At 36.8% G+C, this 21,121-nt stretch overlaps 3 protein-coding genes and 1 long non-coding RNA gene across 6 annotated transcripts; all 4 read right to left on the reverse strand.

The window, feature by feature from the left end:
• Positions 1-1,854: 1,854 nt before the first annotated feature.
• LOC142524367 (inositol-tetrakisphosphate 1-kinase 3-like) lies at positions 1,855-7,160 on the reverse strand. The gene is given in 11 exon segments (XM_075628324.1): positions 1,855-2,393; positions 2,581-2,665; positions 2,795-2,850; positions 3,075-3,251; positions 3,348-3,442; positions 3,444-3,456; positions 3,633-3,725; positions 3,929-4,049; positions 5,516-5,548; positions 5,680-5,761; positions 6,754-7,160. Coding segments are annotated over 11 exon segments (1,029 nt in total). The 5' UTR covers positions 6,957-7,160; the 3' UTR covers positions 1,855-2,322.
• Positions 7,161-7,766: 606 nt separating this feature from the next.
• LOC142524366 (putative inactive poly [ADP-ribose] polymerase SRO3) lies at positions 7,767-14,431 on the reverse strand. 3 transcript variants are annotated; one of them, XM_075628323.1, is made up of 6 exons: positions 13,309-14,431; positions 12,894-13,132; positions 12,688-12,821; positions 11,661-12,577; positions 10,512-10,598; positions 7,767-8,118 (listed from the first exon to the last, which is right to left on the reverse strand). In XM_075628323.1, exons 1-4 carry the CDS (start codon positions 14,286-14,288, stop codon positions 12,482-12,484), a joined length of 1,449 nt encoding a protein of 482 aa, XP_075484438.1. In that variant the 5' UTR covers positions 14,289-14,431; the 3' UTR covers positions 7,767-8,118; positions 10,512-10,598; positions 11,661-12,481. The 3 variants fall into 3 exon arrangements, with proteins under 3 accessions (XP_075484438.1, XP_075484437.1, XP_075484436.1); XM_075628322.1 differs by having other exon boundaries at positions 7,767-10,598; XM_075628321.1 differs by having other exon boundaries at positions 7,767-10,875.
• Positions 14,432-15,104: 673 nt separating this feature from the next.
• On the reverse strand, positions 15,105-17,329 carry LOC142524970 (uncharacterized). The gene is made up of 3 exons (XR_012814996.1): positions 16,749-17,329; positions 15,329-16,338; positions 15,105-15,226 (listed from the first exon to the last, which is right to left on the reverse strand). It is a non-coding gene; the product is annotated as an uncharacterized LOC142524970 (long non-coding RNA).
• A 93-nt stretch (positions 17,330-17,422) lies between these two features.
• LOC142525299 (O-fucosyltransferase 31-like) lies at positions 17,423-20,896 on the reverse strand. The gene is given in 11 exon segments (XM_075629550.1): positions 17,423-17,875; positions 17,877-17,969; positions 18,160-18,357; positions 18,523-18,750; positions 19,019-19,280; positions 19,561-19,764; positions 19,836-19,924; positions 20,081-20,151; positions 20,386-20,467; positions 20,562-20,624; positions 20,704-20,896. Coding segments are annotated over 11 exon segments (1,557 nt in total). The 5' UTR covers positions 20,812-20,896; the 3' UTR covers positions 17,423-17,716.
• Positions 20,897-21,121: the final 225 nt, after the last annotated feature.

The raw sequence follows: 21,121 nt of genomic DNA on the forward strand, positions 1-21,121 counted from the left end.
TATTGAATGAGATCCGTGAAAAAGAAAACAGATATGTGAATATCATGTTAATGTACGAGATGAGATAAGACGTTCATATCTAAATATGGGGCCTTATCAACCAGATATGTTGGAGTATCCAGGTACAAAATTTGGAAGCCAGAATCGTCGTTTTCAGAAAAAATGGTTTCAGAAATTTTATTGGTTGGAGTATTCGCCTTCAACAAATAAGGCATATTGTTTCTATTGTTTACTTTTCCTGAATGATGTTAATTCATCTAATATCTCGGCATTGGATCCTAAAAATTCATTTGACTCATTTAACAGTGATGATATTTGCAAGCTTGTGAAGAAGTTTTATCCTGGAGATTTCACAGATCAAGAAATTGTTGCTTTGGAGTATGAATTGATACATTATAAACTTGATGTGATGCAGAATTTAAAGGTTTCTACACTTGTTGAGTTGTGTTAGCAATTGACCGAGAGTGGACGGTCAAGTGTTTATGTTATGTTGACTAGATTGATTCATCTTGTTTTGACATTACATGTGTCTACTGCCACTACTGAGCGGGCTTTTTCAGCAATAAAGCATGTGAAGACGGCACTTCGCAATAAATGAAGGATGACTTTCTTGCCGATTGTTTGACACTCTATATTGAACGAGATTTAGCTAAACATATTGATGTAAATTCTATTATTGATGAATTTTATGTTTTAAAATCTCGTAGGGCACAACTTCGTTGAACGATATAATGTAATTTTTTTTAATAATATATAACTTATCATATTGACTTCAAGCCCTCCCAACTTTTATTCTTGGATCCGTCCCTGTAGGTAGCACACAAAAATAATATAAATTTCATTTTAAATTTGAAAAAAATATTGAAACTTACAAGAAATCTTATCTGTTATTAATGAAATAACTGATGAATAATTTTAGATTTTCAAGAAGCCAAAAAATTCAAATATAATGACACGACTCAATGTCTAAAAAGATAATAATGCAACAAAAGAAGTCCAAAATAAAGAGGACGAGACATATACTATGGGAAAAAATTATACAAATAATTGATAATAAATAAAACATAAGTGTTCAGAATGAAGATGATAAAAAAAAAAAAAGAAAGCTTCTTATTAAAAAACGATGGATAAAAAATAAAAATATACAAAAATGTTGAGTTATAAAGATAAATGAAAGATGATTTAAAACAAGTATATACTTTAAATATCGTGTATGTATAATGTGTTAATACACTTGTTCATACCAGTGTTGAAATACGATAATTCAAAAACTAACATGACTAAATCAATTGGATTGTTAATTTTTACCAAAACACCATCTTCCACTTGCAATTTTTTTGTCTAATTATTTAAAAAGTAAGTTATTTTCTCCTTCGCTTTCTTCACTTCTTTACTGACGCACTTATTTTTTTATCGTCCTCCGTAGCACAACACATTCTAGCTTTCTTTGTACGATTGTTCAATCTTATAATGAAATCCAAAGCCAACTATCTACAAAATGGTCGAGTTCAACTCATCCTTACATTGCTCTAAGTGAAATATTATTCACATTTATTGTTATAAGTAGAAATCCATGATTTCTTTATAGACGTCGACATATATGTGGACCATCCAATAAATCCTTAGAATAAGGGTCTCAAATTAGCATCTCATTAACCTTGTAAAACCAACAAGGTTTTGATCCATATTGAGACATCTACCGATTGAACATCACCATACATCCCCATTCTCGAACCGTACTTCAAATCCAACACACCTATACCAGGCAAAGAAAGAATCACCTGAATACTGACCCAGTAGAGGACGACAGGAGGAAAACGCCTCCCCCACATAAAAAATTATTTGAAATGTGGATTTACCCACTAAAAAACTAGGAACAAGCAATGTGATATGGGAGAAATTTTGTACATACTCCTCGACTAAGAAGAATATACAAGGAGAACTAGAATGGCAGCACGCCACCTAAAATTTGGGCCTAAAACGATTAGCACCTAGCGAACTATTAGAATCGAGTCATATTGATTCCACCAACTACTACCGAGTCTAACATGTTAAAGCATGAGAGCAGCAAAGTAAGAAACTGAAAAATGGGATTGGACCTTCTCCAGAATGTTGCCTTCGATGTGGTCACAAGTATCGCCATGGATGGGCGAAAACTGCAAAGGAATGGTGCAAACAATCACATCAATGCATTGGCAAGCACATCTAGTGATGCAATGCAGAAGTCATGTTTCTCTTCTTTCCAATGATGTAAATGTTTGTTCTGGTGCATCATCTTGCACACACGGGCTCATCTACACCCCTCTGGCCATATCCTGGTTTTTATTTGCCTTGTACCAAACTCAGAAGAAAATCTGTAAATATATGCTCATACTCTGGCATTTTCCCATATCCTGCAAATTGTGTGGAAGCATGTAAGAACTAACACTCTAGGAAGGCCCTTCACATTTTTAGGACCTTGTTGCTTGTACAGAAAAGTCCGTTTCCGATTAAGACTATATCATTGTTCGGCAATAATGCTTCAACTTTCCCTCATTATTTTGATTCTTTCCAACACAATCACAAGGCCATATACCATACCTGGAAAATAGTTGATGTCTATCACATAATAGCAGTCTTCAGTTCCATGTTCTCGAATTATATCTAAGTTAAATAGTCGAAGACCCTATCACATGTGCATAATATAATAATAATCAACAAATGTCCCAGAAAAAACCACTGGGATACAAAAAAAAATTGTCGTTCGCATCAATCAATCAATATGGACAGAAATAACAAAGGGCATTGGGAGTACCAGTCGCCGACGCAGTTCCCTGGCCAGTCTCTCAAGTAACGGACCTGGAGGAAGCTCTGATAAAGATGGTAAAGAAAAAGGTGATTATCCTTTCAAATGTCAATGCAACCAAAAAATAATCACCTAACTCAACTCAACAAATGATCAATCATTTGAAAGGGATATTAAATCTTGTTTCATGGGCCGTAAAGGAAGCGCACTCCACCACACTCACACTAAAATTGTGATTCTACATAGTAGTTTGCACTCAAAAGTCTATGTCATAAAAAAAACTGCTCACCAGCAATACCAGGATCCAAATCTGCTTCATCGGCAGATGCAGCAGCACAAGATACTCTTGGAAAGCGATAAACACCCACATTCTTTGATAATTCACGCTTACTGACATCGGGCAAGGAGAAACGCCTGACCACCTTTACTGCTTCCCCAACAATATAAACTTTGAAGAGTACACCTCCTACAAATTGAATAAAAGAGGAGGTGCCACATGGATGAATTTTCTATTGTAAGCATAGGGAAGTTGCTGAACATGAGATTAACAATGGAATCCTACCATGATTAATGAATTCTTGCAAAACTAGAGGGGGTTCCAACTTCTGGAGGGAGCACTCATCGTAAGCAAGAGACAGCTCATGTGACTTGGCAATCCAATGGCTTTGCCACTGAAATATCCATAGACCGATTACAATATAGCAAAATGAGGATAAAATCATGACAAGATCTCCTAAGTCCTGCTCAGTTGCATAAAAGTATATATGGCTGCATACCAGAGAACAGTTCCAAGTTTATCCATCACTATTATGATATTAGAGTTCACGCAAATATCAAAGGAACGTACCAATAGGTAGTCTCAGCCCAGCCTTGTTCACTGCCTCCGGAATAGATGATGGATCTTTCTTGATAACCAACTGTTTAGGAACGCGAACTTTTCCTGAATACAAAATGGAAGTGAAACCAGATGGAACTTGCATCTTACTTTGCTAAATTTGTTAGTTCTGAAAATGTCCATAAACTGGCGCATTAGCACGAATCAGATTTCTTACGCCCACAGCATTGCTTCTCGACCGTCAAAAAAGAGAAGCAAAAGCCTCCAAAGAAACACCCAAGCTATTGAAGGCATATCTATAAAATTACCGCAAGGATCCGATAGATTTAAGTCAGCAACATCCTGAAGCATGGACTGTCGATTGTACACATGCTGAATGGCATCAGGAGGATCAAGAACTGTCACCTCAGGATGTGTCTGCCGGTAATCCTTCAACAGATACAAAATAACAATTAGAAAGGATCCTTAGGCACCCTGTTAATATTCAGGCCTAGTAAAGGATGATTTAAAAATCATCAGGTAAAAAATTAACATATTCCATCTCTTCCCAAATTACAACCAGACAAGAATAAAGAAACATTAAATGAGAAAATCAATGAAATACGAACCAATGAAAAAGGGAAACAAAGCACAGAGAACATTGGAAGTGCATTTTCTAACTATAAATTTTGCATGTTCAGCATGGTCTCATGGCTACAACATTTATCCTCACTTCTTCTGCAAGTGAGATAAGTGATGAGCTGGTTCAATGTAGTGTGGACTAGACTGTACTTGATTAATCAAGACAAGCCTTTGTCCCTAGTGCACAAACCCCAAAAATACCTAGATATTTTCATTTCAGCGGTTCTGACTTTATCACTGCAACACACAAGATATTGTTATTTGGTTCAGACAAAATTCCAAGATTGTTGATCAAATTCTTTAACTGCTAGTCTGATCCCTCAATATATAAATATATTACCTTAAACACATAAAAATAAAAAAAGAAACTATCGGAGAGGAAAAAAACAAGTAATCTCCAAACAATTATGGAAGGCTGGAATATGTTCATTTTTTCTTGAGTGCATGTGCTAGCAGTTAGTGTAATTGACTCCATGTTAAGACAAAACTTAATGCTCGGGATTTGGTGCTTGCTATGAAGAAGTTTGTATTCAGACCAATCCATTACTATCCTTTGTGTTGTGTACAACATGGTTTTTGGCTTCCTTCTCAGGAGTTTTCGTGAATAGAATTCTTTATATCGCATTCTTAGCAGATCCTTTAGACCAATTTAGTTTACAAGGTCTTTCTCCCACCACACATACCACAGATGGACCGATCCTCATCGCACTTCCACCTGGAAACTCAGCACCATAGACCCAAGTATGCAGAAAACTTATAACAGAAAACATGCAGAATTTAAAACACACAGTACATGAAATAACAAACATTGAAAAAGATGTAAAACTGTAGACAAATAAAAAAGATGAGCTTTCTCAAGGGATGCACTGATGGTGGTGGTGATGACATTAGAATAGAGAACCCGTTGAAAAGATAAAACCCACTAATGCCCAAAGGCATAGAACTTAAAATGTGCGAAAACCATTCCAAAAAATGAATCCACTGGTGATGCATTGCAAGAGGGCATCCTCTTTTCTGAACTCTTGAGGCTTTAGCCAAAATCACCGAGTCATGATTCATTGTGGCGGTGAGTTGCACACTGCAAATTAAGTTGGATGAGGCAAGTTTTAGGGCAAGCAGGTCGCCCACCAGTCGGAGACAGCACTGTCCAAGCCATAACATCGTGCACCATGCAATTAATTTCCTAAGATGCTATATGTATCATCCAACCGTAACTTCTGAAGGCATTGCAATAATATAAGTAAAAGATGCAGATATTCGATAATGAGATCAACCTCGAGCACATGCCGCCACTCCTTTCCAGATAACTGCAAAAGAAGTATATTTGGGATGTATCAATACTGTGCTTGAGTTATAAGCACACCAAATAGGATATAAAGCAGGATTTACATTTATAGACAAGGGTGGTAAAGCTGTGAAGGGGCACAAGCAAACTCACTTTATGCAACACGATGTCAAATGGACCTTGATCCGAAAGGGGTTTACTTTGGTCGATTGCAACAAAAAGAATCCCCTTGTTCCTGCATTTGTATAATCCAAAAGCTATTAGCACATAATATCTACAGGCGTTCTAATTCTATGTGATAGTGAAAAACCAGGGCTCGTCATGACATAGTATCACGAAAAATCTGCCTATTACTTTTAGTCAAATAAAAGACATCAATAGTTATACAGCCTTTCTTTTATCTCTTCATTGAAAAAAGAAGAAGAAGTGATGATGCCAAGCATTCAAGCATCTAATTTGTTCCAAGGCTTACTAATGAACACAAGACACAAGAACAGTAAAAGATACCGAACCTATTTTCTTTTCCAGTCCATAAAAAGCTTCTGGTCAAAGCACAAACTAGGAAGTTAAAACGAACAGCTGGAGAATATAGAAGGACAGCTTCAAATTCCAATTCACAGCCAAAACTTCCAGGCTTCCAGCACTACTAATAGAGGATAAACTCAAAGTTTCGCGACAATGCAAAGGTGGCAACAAGTATCAAGCTAAACGAGGCGGAGAATGACGAAGACCATAGAATATCTAGGAAAAAATGCTTTCAACTTGTGAACACAAGCTTTTTGTCAAAATTAAAAACATCCTTCTGTCCGAAACACTTGTGTGGCTGTGACCACACCTCAAAAAGGAGATTCCGTTAAGAATATAAATAAACTGAAGCAATCACACAACCAGAAGCAAATTCAAATGGTACCAAGAAAAAGACTTGCACAACATCTAAAGCCACAGAACCGACTCCCAGAGACAATTTCAATCACAAGCAGTGCCTTGTCATCCAGCATAAAGTAGGGATAAAATCAGATTAAAATCATCAAAAAAAAAAAAAAACTCTGAAAAGGAGATATAAAGTTAGCGAAAAATAAAAATAGAGATAGGAGGCGTACACACACAAATACAGATACATACATGTATATGGCCTTCGAAACTGAAACAGATCTAAACATTTTGACAATGGAGGGAGCAATGAAAAAACCAAAAAAACACGCATTATGTTGTGAAAGTTTATAATACCTGGCCAAGCCTTGAAGCTTGGGCTGTAAAAAGCTCTTAATCTTCTTAGACGTAAGAGCATATCCGACGACGACAAGTTTTAAAGCGGGGACGACCGGCGGCGTGCACTTCTTACGCGGAAGCGCCACCATTTTCTTATTATCTCCCACCTCTCCGTCGTTTCTGATCTGTTCTTCGAACGGTTTTTCACCAGTCATCCTCATTCCCAAACAATGACAACACGTTTTTATGCTGTGAGATTAATGTTTGATTTTCTCCCAACTGAATGCCAATAAACAAGGACAGAAGGAACTTTTACACATATTTATTATTAAAAAAATAAATAATAAAATATTCACTCGATTGCAAATCAAATCTTTCCTCCTATGTTCGTTCAACTATGGTCATATTTTTTTAAAATTCAGGGGATGGGAAAAGACTCCAACATAATTCTCTCTAGACCTATTGGTCATATTTTTTTAAAATTCAGGGGATGGGAAAAGACTCCAACATAATTCTCTCTAGACCTATTAACCCACGTTTAAAAAGATAAAGAATTGAAAAATGGTCACATTTGTTTCAAAAGCAATATTAATTATTGTGGTTCACAATAGGGGAGAGAATTTTCATCAGCTTTTAAAATTTATATGAAAAAAAAAAAAAAATTTGTCGGCAATGCTAAAGGCGTGTGTCCATTGCAAATCATGGTTAGTCTGTCATACATACATACATATATATATATATATATATATATATAAATCTCACATGAAAATTTGTATTAATCACTTCATCATGGGTCAATGCAAGTGGAAGTGACTGATAAGGTGGCACCGAAAACAACCTGGGCGATTGAAACATTGTCATTTCATAAATTTTATCGTACCATTTTACAATGACTTGTTACTGATTTATCAACACAAGAAGTGAAGGCTGTGAACATCAGCTGATTCGAATTAACAAATTTAGTTTCTCGTGGAAACAGTTGATATTAAAAAAAGCTACCAAAATCTTACGATTGATTTTAAAAATATGCGTCAATAAAGCAGTTTAAATAGTCCATTGCTAAGAAGAATGATCACATACAAATTGTTTGGCAGTTATTGTACAAAATTACAACAATCAAATAATGATTGAAACAAAGATAACAACCAGTAATAAATAAAATATCATATCTGCTGCTGGTAGAGCAACCAGATTTACAACGGGTATCAAACACTTCGACAACAGAAACTGAATATTGGCTCCCAGATGACGGCGGCAAAGACTGAGCACAACTCGAACCAGATTCCGGGTCAATATTGATCAAACCCAGTTGGGCAGGGCAAAAAACACAAGTCTCAGTTTCCTTATATTCATCCTCTTTCATTCGAGACTCGCTTCCATTTCCTAAGACAACAGTTAAAACCCATGTTAATGAAGCACGATTAATTACTACAAAAGCACATACCTGAGTATTGCCCCTGTTGGCCGAACAAGACTAGAGGAGAAAGACAGCTGCTCGGAAATTCAGTGCATGAGTTGTGGAAATCGATAAGCTTATACCAGATATTAATTCATATGCACAACAGCAAAAGCAAGCTCGCTCCCCTATTACCGTAACATCTTCCACTAACACCAACATGGTTGAGAACATGCAGACACAAAGTGACAATATGTAAGAGCCCAATAATCATTTTGGGCCCAGCCCATTTCTATTTAATTACTTAAACCATTTGATAGAAGACGCAACAGATGGCTCAAATCCAGAAAATAAGCTTTTCCCCTGCCTTGCACCTCGTCGCCTTCCCTTCTGTTTTCTGCCGTCCTCGCGTAGCGTCTTCAGCAGCCGAAAGAGTAGCGCATCCCAGCAACCTTCTTTCTCCAGTCTATTAGTTTCTTTCTTGCTATGAATCGGAAGGTGATGAGCTCGATTGGCTTGTTTTCCAGCTTCTATGCGCGTAGACTTTGATCCGGTTTTGGGTAAGATTTTGGCTTCAATTCTTGGTTGTTCTTGGTGGATTAGTTTATATAAATGAAATATTAAGTTTTTCCTCTATTTTTCCATCTTGTTTTCTGAACGTGAACAGTAATTCCGACGACTTTTCCGGCAAGCCTTGATTCTTGGGATATTAAGCTTGAAATTTCAGATTCTAAACGGGTTTTATAGGCTACACGAAATTTGATTTTTAACCGAGCCGATTTAATTTATTTTAATCGGTTAAAAACAGTATATTGAAGTATATAGCGAATTTATATTAAAGGTTATATCGTTGGACGAGTTCATCAGAAAGTCCTTAAGAAATTATTGTGACATTGTAAGTTATAGTTGAGGTATGCTCAAACTTATATCATTATGACGCGTATATTGGCGTGGAATTGTTTGCTATTATGTGACTTGAATGATTATTCTGATGCATTCATGCATAAATTGTATTGGCATAACATATTGAACCTTGACTCCTTTGACGACGATTTATGTTGATTCTGTTGAGATATATTGAGTCATCGAAGGGACGAGTGTGTTATGATTAGCCACATTCCTATATGACAGCTAAGGACGAGCGACTTAGCTACTCGCATTCCCGATGCTAAGTGCATGGATGAGCGGTGATTTGATGTTGCATTTCTGGCACGGGTGGCCACTGTTACTGTTGATGATGCTATTCGTTTGGACTCCGTTTGGTATCCATTATTCCATTGTTACCATTAATGCATCGCATATCATTGCATTTACTTGGTATTATTACATGTCATTTAAATACGTCATAATTTTACTGGTTTGTCGTACTAGGGTCGACTCCTGTTTTCTTTTATGTTGTGGTTGTTTTTGATTCCATAGCAGGTCATTCCAGGGGATTTGACGCGTCTGGTGGAGCGTCAACGAGTGATATCCAGTAGTGGAGTTGGTTTCTGTCAGAATTCCCAGATATCTATATATTATACTGGTTTGATACATTTGCCAGGGAGATGTCATGTGCTTCTACTTACGGGAAGGTAATGCCGAAATTTCTATAAGTCCAAATGAACATTTTAAACTCGTTTTCGCTGTTTACACCAATTAATCCTTGCTGTTTGGTAATTAAATATTAATAAGAGCATGGGCCCTCACACAATATATAAATTTCCAATTAAATTCAATACTTCATAAATTCAACTCCTCCCACTTCATATGGAATTTAGGCTTCATTTTTTCATTCATACAAATGCAATTTTCCAACACAAGTAACAACATTACGAAAAATGATAACCAAAATAACCACTTTTTATAGCAAATTATAAGTAAAAAATGATATTATGAAAAAGGTTTATGCACGGGCCAAATTTGGTGAAGCGCACAAGTTGTGCATTATAACAGGGGCTTCGTATCTGTGCTTTTTCGCACAGCGTGTTTTTTTTTAATTGGATGTCAACATCTACTGCTCACAAAACAAAGCATGTAATACAAGCCTAAAAGTAACTAAATAAAATATTTTGAATATCAAATTTAGATTTTTTTTTACACAAGCCGTTGTTTGGTGCGCAACATCTAGCAAGTTAATAAAACATCACATTCGAACAGCTTGAAGGAAACATAATTGTCACAAGATAAATCATATCCACAGAAATGCTGGCATCTTGATTATTTCGCATCAATCAAAGTCACAAAAACACATATCATGGACAATACATCGACAATATGGTGGAACATTTTTCATTTCAATTAGTCTTCAAAAACACAAAAGTAACAAAAATGCAAGTGAGGAGGTGCAACTACGATATGTAATGCCCTTGAAAAATTATCTGTAAATGAATTAAATTACCTGCCCGCATGAGATATCTTTGCTTGTCATCTTTTTAGCACAAGAACACAAACCAGTATGCTCCCATCAAATACATCGTCTTTGACTCTGTGATTCAAAGAGGGAATGCAAAAGATACTGTGAATATACCAATTACCCAAAGACCCTAGACTAAAATCCGTATCATGACTGTTGCAGCAAGGGACCCCCCAGTAATCACATGATTTAATGGCCATAACAAGAGGGTGACAAAGTTCCATAAATCTGATTAAAGGTGTAGCGTCGTCGAAAACGATTTGGAGTATTATAAATACAACACCCATGCTTCAATCATCCCATGCATGTATGCACTGGTTCTGGTGGTTAGACCAAAAAGGACTGCAAACTGTCAACAACAGCAAAAAAAATAAATGAAAGGGCAACACCAAAGTAGTAAAACTGCAACGAGAAGATTACCAACAACAAAAAAACAGGACAGAGGATTAAATAAGCAGAGTATTAACACACTGGCTAATGAGGATCAAAATTAACAAATTTAGTTCAAATTATTATAACTTTAGTTGGTTTACTATGCAGTATGCTGTATACACCTCCCCTAACCCCAAAAAATAAATGAAAACTTAACTATAAATCACCAAATAATTTTCTAAGTATGGGGTTTATGGAGAATAAAAGAAAAACTTAAAAAACACAGAATTTCTGAGTGTTAAGGATATATATGCATTAGCATATACAAATTATGCAGCTTAACCTAAATAGGATAACTAACTTGATTGAATAACCGAAAACTGAGTAAAAATCGAGCAACATTCGCAACAGTTCTATAAACCTTAAGAAAATGGAGAACTGGAGGAAAACCAGAATAGCATTATAAATCTACAGATGTTGCCGTCGGTGAGAAAGTCTCTATAAACTAATTTGACTTCCTAACAAAAAAGATAAGAGTGAAAACAAAAACCACCTAGTGAAGACTGCAGAAGATATCACATATTTAAAATCATCAAATAATGCTACAATGAAAGGGATAAATCATGACCATATCTTCACAATACAAAATCCTCAACTTTACAAAAAAAGAATTTGTCATAAATGTACAAATAATCTGCTAAGAAATATTCAAAAGGCTAAGATCTCAGGGAACAAGATTTTTATTGAGAAAGTAGAAAGTACCTGTCATAAAAGTACAAATAACACCATTCATAACTCTTGCCACAGGTAGGAGCAGCTGGAAGTCTAACAATTAACATCTCAACTTCATGAAGAGGTTTTTGACGATAGCCGTGCAGCATAGAACACAAAGACTTGCTAGAATATTGGTGGGTACACACTTCCTTTATACATTATATCCATTTAATAAGTAACTAGCACAACAATACTCAAATAACTTCTATGTTCATCACCATTAACCAAAACATGCAAGATTTCAGGGTAATTACATATTAATCGCTAGGTATCGATTATTAAATATCATCAAACCTAATTTTGTCCTTTCCAACAATATCCAGTGAACAAACCATAAAATTCATCAAATGTGAGCCAAACTGTACGTTTGAGCTAATATACCCAACAAATCATCAGCTTTAACCCAACCAGAGATCACGGCAAACTGTTTGACTGAATTACTAGCAAATTCTAGGAGCACAAGGGTTCCCACTAGCCAACAATACAATTAGACAGCACAACCACACCTAATGAGACAGCCCCACTATTCCAACACACACACACAAAGAACATAAAAACATGAGAGCGGGAGAGAGATCAAAGCATACACAAGGAACACACATCATTCTTATCAAGCGAAAGTAAATCAATAAAGTTCAAAAATTGATTCCAAAGTCTGCCCTAAGCCTACAGATTGATTCACATTTGAGAGGCTTTCTTTATAACCAGTTGGTAACATTACAATGAGTTCTACGGACTATATGATCCATGAGAAAGAATATTTCTTAAGTTCTTCCAACTGCAAACACAATAAGGACAAAACCTTATTATCAGCCACAAATTTCTTGGATAGTAGACCGTAACAGATCATCTCCAACAACTGATCTTAACTGTTGCATGAAAACATTTTTCCCCAACTTTCCTTCCTGCAGTGCAAATAGTAAAGAAGTCGGATAATATCAATTAAAATTCAATCACCGACCAAATTTTGGGAACAATTACCACTTATATAACACTTATAAGAAATAAGGCTTGCCTTAAACAATCCACACAAAGTTCGCAATTCTTGAAACTTGGGCATAGGCAGATAACTTTTCATCCTATAAAGCAATTTGGCAATTACGTGAGACGGCAGAACCCAATTCACACTAGAGACACCATTTACTGAACCTGTAAAATAATTGTACCTCAGTTTCAAACCAAATTATAAGCAAGAGAATACATACAATCAAGGAGGCTTACCTGGCACATTTGCAGGCCTGTAGCTGACAACACACTCCGGAACAATATGGGTGTTCATATTCGCATACCACACTGTATACCACTTAGGACTAGTCAAGTCATCCACACCAGTATCGTACTCTACACTTGAAGGATGAGACTGCCGAGACGCTGCATCAATCTTCTCGCATTTTCCTAGTATCACTTTACACAAAATGACATGTTTCTCGCCATTCTCATCCATCTCCAACAACAATGCACTGGACGAAAAACCAAAAAAGATTAAAAAGCAAGTAAACCTAAAATGCATTAACTTTTTTTCTTGTTTTCACAAACGATCAACAATGAAATAAGCCATAAAATTGGTAACCAATACAATGAAAAATTAAACCAGCTGTCTGAAGAAAACTCAAGTTGAATTTCAAACACATAATACCTATTCTGGGGTGAACGCACAGGGGACAAGTGAATCCCCAAGCCATGACCTTCAGATCTTGATGCCATTGCAGGAATCCCAAACCCATGCATCAAAATGCTCTCAACACCTTTGGCAGATGCCCCATACCATGCAAAGACCATGTTACTCACCCCTCTAGATTGTTTGGTGATCTCCATCTGCTTCATGAAAACCTGGCGACGAGCCACATCCAGCGGTCCTGTCTTCACACATTGATTAATGACAGTAACTTCTGCACCCGGTTCCACAGTCTTCAATCCCGTCAAAAATAAATTTTTCACCAATGTATAACCTTCTTCCTCAGCTCTCAAAACTCTCGTCTTGGGCCATCTTGGAGACTGCAATTCTTTCTCACAAACAATTTTCCGCCTTTTCACTTTACCGTTGGATGAACTCTCCTCCGGTTGATTCATTTCTGCCTGTTCCTCTCTGTTTCTCTTGGTTAATTTTTCCATTTCATTCAAGTTCAAACTCTTTAAACTTCCCGAACTAGCTAATTTGCTAAGTTTTATCTCGATCTCAATCTTCGGATTGTTCTCATCGCCACCGACAAAATCCGGATCGTTATTATCGTAAGTATTGATACAAATCTTGGGGAAAAAGCACTTACCATCAACATCAATCCAAGAAATAGACCGCTGATTTCCAGACTCCAATTCTATCTCAAGCATGCGGTAAAAGTCGAGAAAACGATCAATCCCTTCAATACGAGCCTCGATCATGGGCATGCCCTCGGAAAACCCTAGCTTCAATACTTCGACCACTGCCTCCGGGTAGTCCGTCCAAGATCCGTGATCGTAAAACATGACCCGTTTTGGTTCGGAGCTCCGCTTGAAGTTGGAGTAATTCTGGATCAGCGGGTCGCGAGACGGCGACGCCTTGAAGCATCGAGAAACATCGACTCTGAGACATTTGCCACCTTTCTTCGTCATCATCGTTGAATTGGGGGCCGAATCCATGGCTACACAAAGAAACAAGTTGAGAAGCTCTGGGCACAAGAACTTCTGAGGTAGGGTCCATTTTGCCTGCCGTCGTTTTATAGTGGGAGGACTGCGGTTTAGGGGACGAAATGACCGAATTAGCCCGAAGCAAAACTCAGCGGAGCGGCAACGTGCGAGGGTAGAAAGGGGGTTCTGATTTCGATTGCTTCAGCCCAAAGAAACGAATTGACATTTCCACACCTCCTTAGGGTTAATCTATTACGTCACATGTATGTAATATTATGAGTCGTTGTCCTAAAATTCTTTTTTGGGTCTTGACTTTGCAAAATGTTTAACGTCCGTACCATTCATCACGTGATAAATAGTTATAATCACATATTTATTTGGTTTTTCGTGCTACAATAAAGCCCAAGATATATATAAATACACTGTTTCTAAATACCTAACATAGTTAAATACACGTTTAATCTATGTCTGATCCGAATTATCTCCGCAATCTTTAATTCAAACACAAATTATTTTATATCTGATATAAAAGATAAAATTTTGAGTATAAAATTAAAAAAACTATATTAATATCAATACTTTCTAATATTTGTGTGTGCGCTCGTATATCATATATTAATACTCGATCTGAAAAAATTTATTATTAAATATCATATATTACTATCAAATTTTTAATGGTATGTACATATTTACATCCCAAAAAAACATGTTATTAATACCAAAATTTGTTATACATATTTGAGTACTAAAAAATCACATATGAAATATGTAATACTTAAATATCATATATCAAAACCAAATAGAACCTAAAAACTATGCTAATGTGCTGATTTTGCTCATGGTTTTGTGTGGCTGATTTATTTCGCTCTTGGTTTAAAAACACTTCACGGGCTGGAATTCTGATGCACTTGTTTAACAGTATCCACAACACTACATATGTCGCGCATATCCTATTTACAGGGTTAAAAACATCTTTTTTAAAAATAAAAATAAAAAACCTGTCGCTTAAATTGCAATATGTCACATGATCTTGAGACATCTAAACAGCTAACCTTCAAGGACTGCCAAGGTTCGAGTCACTGACGCAGCTTAAAAAAGTTTCAATATAACATGACATGAAGTCCAGAATGCCGCCGCAGAGGCCGCCTTTAAAAGAGCTGGATTTTGATAAATCCCGTTCCATATGTAGCCACTAAAAAACGTTAAGACAGCTCCAAAACTAAATAGAAATGACAAAAAAATTCTAACAACTTTTGGATGCAAAAACAGTGATCTTCTATACGTTGTCATACATCACAAACAACCAGCGAAGCACTCTAGGAAACCATCCCATTGAAGACAAAAAGACACAGGCTTGTTACTTGCTTTTGACAGTTACTCAAGAAGAAATAAAACAGAAGCTTGTTGAAACCGATTTGACTTGGACATTACTCAGATGAAAAGGTCATACAAACAACCTTGTTCCAAGATGGATATCACAAGTAAAACTCAGAATCTTCAATTATCTTTGCATGCTATAACCACAGTGGATGTTCAAACAACATAAACAAGGTAAATTTCTTGTTGTCGGTCATAAGATTGTCACCAAATAACCTTTGCTTACACAATTATATAATGACGTTGAGTTGTGAGACAACAAATTCTACCTGAAGACAAATGATGTGTGATCGCCTCAATATAGGAGCATAAATAGTATCCTAAAACCTCAACATGCACCATCAGATAATTGATTCATTTTAATCGTTGTGTCAACACAAAAACTTGCTATAATGTGCTGATTTTTTTAACATGGCTTACCCAATTGCTGTCGCTCCCCAAGATGCTACATTGTAGATTACTTTGCTTCCATCCCATGCCTTTCTAAGCTTGCCCTTCTTCTTTCTTACAGAGAACGCCTTGCTAAGAGCTAAAGAAAATTTCAGACTCAAATGGCACCATCTCTGATTAAGAAATCTACTCAAGAACTGGTTAAACTGTAAGTCTAAATCAATTATTAAGAAGGGATCGCAAAAGAAGAAAAATTGTAGGACCCGCCTTGTTGAAGGTGGCTTGGCGACAAATCCTGCAAAACAAAGCAGAAAATATGTGAATACAACAAGAAAAAGTTCATTTTTAACTGGTATGAGTAGGAAATAAACGCGCCAGAAAAAACTGAATCACTCATCTCGTTAGAGATAAAAACCATTTTTGAAAATCCTGGACGACCAAGCATCAGAAACCCACAGAAGCAAACCCACTTATTCAGTTGAAATTCCAGTAACTTCACTGTCAATAGATGAAGCAATGGATTGCACTGAGCAAATTAACAAATACTAGACATTATGGGCACTCATAATTTGGAGCTTATGAGGATGCAGTCATACGAGTACAAATAAATGTTTAAGCAAACGGGCTTCAATAAGCATTTTACCAAATTTGAATCAAGCGACTATGCAGTTCAAAACCTTCACCAAGGTAAGCTACGAAACAAACCTTAGTTTGTTTAAGTGGCAACAGGATACTCTGCCCACACCCACGTACAGAGCGAGTATTAAATCAACAACAGAACAAGACATGCCACGGGTTTCAGCTAAAACATCGTCGAGATCTTCGGGTTCAGCATCGGCATCGCATCCAGAGGCGAGCTGTTGGAGGGAAAACTGACATTGCTATAGCACCTTCTCTAGGGTTTTCCTCTTTATACGGACCCACCATCCATAAATTTTGCTTTTATATTACCAAACTCAAAGCTAACAACGATTGAATTGACCATCTTCCTCTGTTTTCTGCAATCATATTGGACTTCCATTGAATTTAGCCTTCCCATCCCGATTATCTTATTAATATTTTTTCCGAAAACAAAATCGTATCACTATTTAGCAATATTGTCTCTTTTAGTTTTAGATTTCTTGAAACTTATAATTAATTGTTCAAGCATTGAAGACTATGTACAGTTCTCTTTTCCTTTGTTTGTTTGAAAATATTTTCTTGGAAAATTAATCTTAGTATGACTTGACGAAATGGAACAAAGACAACCAAGAAGGGAGAGCGATCCGTCAGATCTCTAAAGGGTTGGTTTTTCTTTCTTTACAGGTTCTCTTGATCAATGCCATAATATTGACGTGGGGGAAAAAACAAAAGACACAAGCTTTGATGCCTTTGGAAAATATAATAATAGTCTAATTAATTGAGCCGAGTAAACATTAACACATTAAAACGTCGGTTCAACTAATCATGTTCACCCTCCATCCAATCGTTAAATATTGTTAGATTTTAAATTCTACAGGACAAGTATTCATTATGAGCCACCCACCAAAATCTTTATCTACCTGCATTATTGTGTTTTTTACGCATGTTTTGGCCCTCAAAATTTCCCTGTGCACTCATTTCCTTGCACGTGAGCATTCGCACAGAACCGAGTGCGGCACATAGGCAACCTAAATGAATAGGCAGGACCTCGATCATCGTACTAAGGAAGTCAACCCTCCAAAGAGTCGTTGCAGTCGAGCTTTACACATGCAATCAGGAGCCGGATATGTATATATGGACTGCTTTTTCTTTCTCAACCGGATCTGCCCTTGTCTGTTCATGTGGCCATCTGCCACTGCTTGTTGGAATTCTAGACCATTCCATACTCTGATTGAGGAAGAGTTTCCCAAGTAACACCATATTGGGCCGTACAGTCTTTAAATTCTTGTATGCTCGATGGCCTAACTGGGAATTCACAAAAACCAAATTTCAATTTTCAGAAATACAATTTGCAAACTGCATGTATACATTCCACAGACAACAGCAGGTCCAACAGTTTGATTTCATGATTTGTACTACTTGTCAACTAATTTTGTAAGAAACAATCCAATATCCAAAAATAATATCTTATAATGATTGAGTTTGCAAAATTTACCAGTGCATTGTGCATATTTCCAGGAGAAGCAGAAATGAATATGTCACTCTGCATGCTCACGTGATAATCAACAGCAGCTGATAAAGAAGCTCTTCCGTCAATTAGAGCACGCTCATCAGCTGACAGAAGGCTTTTCTTATCCTCCATTAGCGGGAAAAAATTTCGAAGAACTGAGATCCTAGCCTCTCCCCCATATACCTAAGCCCAGTACAAAGAATATTCAGACCATCATCAGTAAAGACTTGCTGACAAGTGAAGGCACGGATTCAAATTTCCAGAACTTGCATCTAAAACTACTTGACATCACAATCTTCAATCAAAAATAACCGTGGTTTTCAAGATACATAAAAGATTAAAGTCAACCTTGTGTGAGGCAAGATATAGGCGGGTATGGTTGTCGAATCCTAAAGCAGCCAACAAGAGTCCAATTTCTTCAGGAGTCAATGGACAACGTCCTCGATTTCTTAATTCGTCATCTTTGAACTGCGAATTGAGAACCCTTCCCTGCCAAATCACTTGACGGTATTTTGCGAGAGCGTGTTTTTCAGCTTCTCCCCCACCAAAATCACAAGCTGAATGTGCAGCCATATCCTGGATAAGACAGAATCCAAAGTTTCAGCCTAGCAACTCTAATTGGTGAACCAGGCAATCAACAGAACTCCGCTTATGAATAAATTTATTGGCCTAAAACTCACCCAGATTGTCAAAGAAAAACACATACTTCTAAACCTAGTTTTTTTACACAAAATAATCAGTCAGGAATACACGAAGTGTTTAAATTTGAAAGGTGCTAGACAAACCCAAGGCTCCTCACTCTTATGGAAAAATATACGCGGTAAAAGCAGATTGAAGGTCATACTTTATCAAAGCGGAGATGCAATACAATATACTTTCCAACTTCCATGCCATTCATACCCTCCAGCCTGCTCATGTGCTCTCCCTTTCTCTTTGCACTCGGAGGGTTTCGCAGACGACTAATGAGAGCCTCTGCCAATGCCGTGATACGGGGAACAAAAACTAATGCTTCAAAGTTAACTTTACAACGGAGGTGCTGGATGTCTGGATGCAAATCGTCAAAGGCCAATCGATGAGAAAAAGGGGCAATAGCAGCTATCCCAAAACTGAAATAGCAGCAGAGGAATCAACCAGATAAACAACAAAAATACTGTGCAAGTAATGTTGAACCAAATTAGTTTAGTAACACAATAACATGTTTATAGTCACTTCAAAAGTTAAGTTATTTATCAATGTTACATGCAAAAGGCACGTCACAAAGCTATGTTTAGTTTTTTTTATGGCATCGTACACCAGTATATGACACCACATTCATTTTCATTGTCACAGCTTCCTAGTTGCAAAAACCATCGAAGTAGCCTATTGGGAATGTTTGCATGGTCATACCTCTCTATTACCGGGAGAACATTCTCTATATACCATGACGGAGATGCATGAACTGGTGCATTTTTTATTCTAGTAGCTCGAATGCCAGTTGCATAATATTCCCGGTTACTCCAAGAGTATTCAGCTGGTAGTTCTTTAATTATATAAACTTCATCCTTCAGTGCATTGATGAAGTGATCAACATCAAATATATCTGTGAAAGAACTGAGAGACAACTTCATTTTAGAGGTGACTTATTTTGTTTGGAAACAAAAGATAAGCTCAGCAAAGGATACCTAGAGTCTCTCCACACAGGATTCACTTCAAGGTGTGGGATCAACAGCGTAACATTTAATATTTTAGCAACCGCAACAGCATCACAGATCTTTGAAGACAAAAATAATAATAAGAAGATGAAATAAAACTACTGCTTAGATATGTAACGTCTTTAGATTTAACATTACGTCAATAAATATAAGCAACAGTATTTATTCCTCGTGCTTTACTAAAAAAGACAAGAATTAAGTAAGAAGTTGCATACCCCCATTCTCTGTTGATTCAGTCCTCCATCAAGAAACACCTGAATATAGCCCCTGGATTTCTTCGGCAGATCTAAAGTATGGCGGCAGAATCCCAAAACACGAAAGTCAGATATCTAAACCATCAGCGTGAAATTTTAAACTCGTGTTGAAAATTTCAAAGTGGAAAACTGGAATTACAGAATTAGAAGGGCTTCGATAACAAGTTGAGAATTTTTTTTTTTAAAAAAAATAACTCAAGCAGAAACCTTTGATCCAAATATGGATCGCATCACGTTCCAACGTAATAGTTTAACGAAGCACGTACTGTGAGACTTGGAGAAGTCCTGACATGGCTTCAATCCTTGATCAGGCAAAGCAGACCATACCCTCGATCTATGATCGTCAGACTGTTCCGAAACAGAACCACAAACCATGGCATTAGATCAACACTTTCCACTCAAAAGTAATCACAAAACACATGAAGAGGAAAACAAAGCGCACAATCACACGTTGCAAAGCACCATTGAGTAAATTCAAGTGCATGGGCTTCGGAGCATTCCATTCCTGGAAAAAAAATACAAATGAAAAATTCAGTTGAAAAAGAATGCAAATGAAACTAGTGAGAAATAGAAGAGTTGCATACGGAGAGGAGTGAAGGAAAGGAGCGGGACAAGGGCGAGAAGAGGGCAGGGAAAAGGTTGGGAAGGAGAAGGACAAATAGGGGGCAAAATGCCAAAATCCTGTTCTTCATCTTCGTGTCGTCGGCAAAAAGCCCAATATCTTGGAGGAAAAATACTTCCCGATTCCAAGTATATAGGTTTTCTTCCTTTTTTCGTTTCTTTAAGGTTTCTATTTTTGAAGTATTTTTTCCTTTTTATTAATTATTAATCAACATACAATATTTTTAATAAATTAAATAGTCAGCTAACAAATTTCTTTTATGCAACTCTCTGCGAAAATCGAAATACATAAATTACGGATCCCTTGTTCTGATTTCTACCGACATTGTAACTTATCAAGCCTGCCTTTGTAGCAATAAATTATGCGATTCCCTTGGATAT

This window comes from Primulina tabacum, chromosome 14, assembly GCF_025594145.1.
Source record: "Primulina tabacum isolate GXHZ01 chromosome 14, ASM2559414v2, whole genome shotgun sequence".
Classification (NCBI taxonomy): Eukaryota; Viridiplantae; Streptophyta; class Magnoliopsida; order Lamiales; family Gesneriaceae; genus Primulina; species Primulina tabacum.

What these genes read in the sequence shown, in the direction of transcription:
- LOC142524366 (XM_075628323.1), bottom strand. Translation starts at nt 14,288, where the DNA reads ATGGATTCGGCCCCCAATTCAACGATGATGACGAAGAAAGGTGGCAAA. An exon ending in GTGCGTTCACCCCAGAATAG is followed by an intron (nt 13,133 to 13,308) that starts GTATTATGTGTT and finishes TTTTTCGTCCAG; the next exon opens with TGCATTGTTGTTGGAGATGG. An exon ending in CTTTGTGTGGATTGTTTAAG is followed by an intron (nt 12,578 to 12,687) that starts GCAAGCCTTATT and finishes TTTGCACTGCAG; the next exon opens with GAAGGAAAGTTGGGGAAAAA.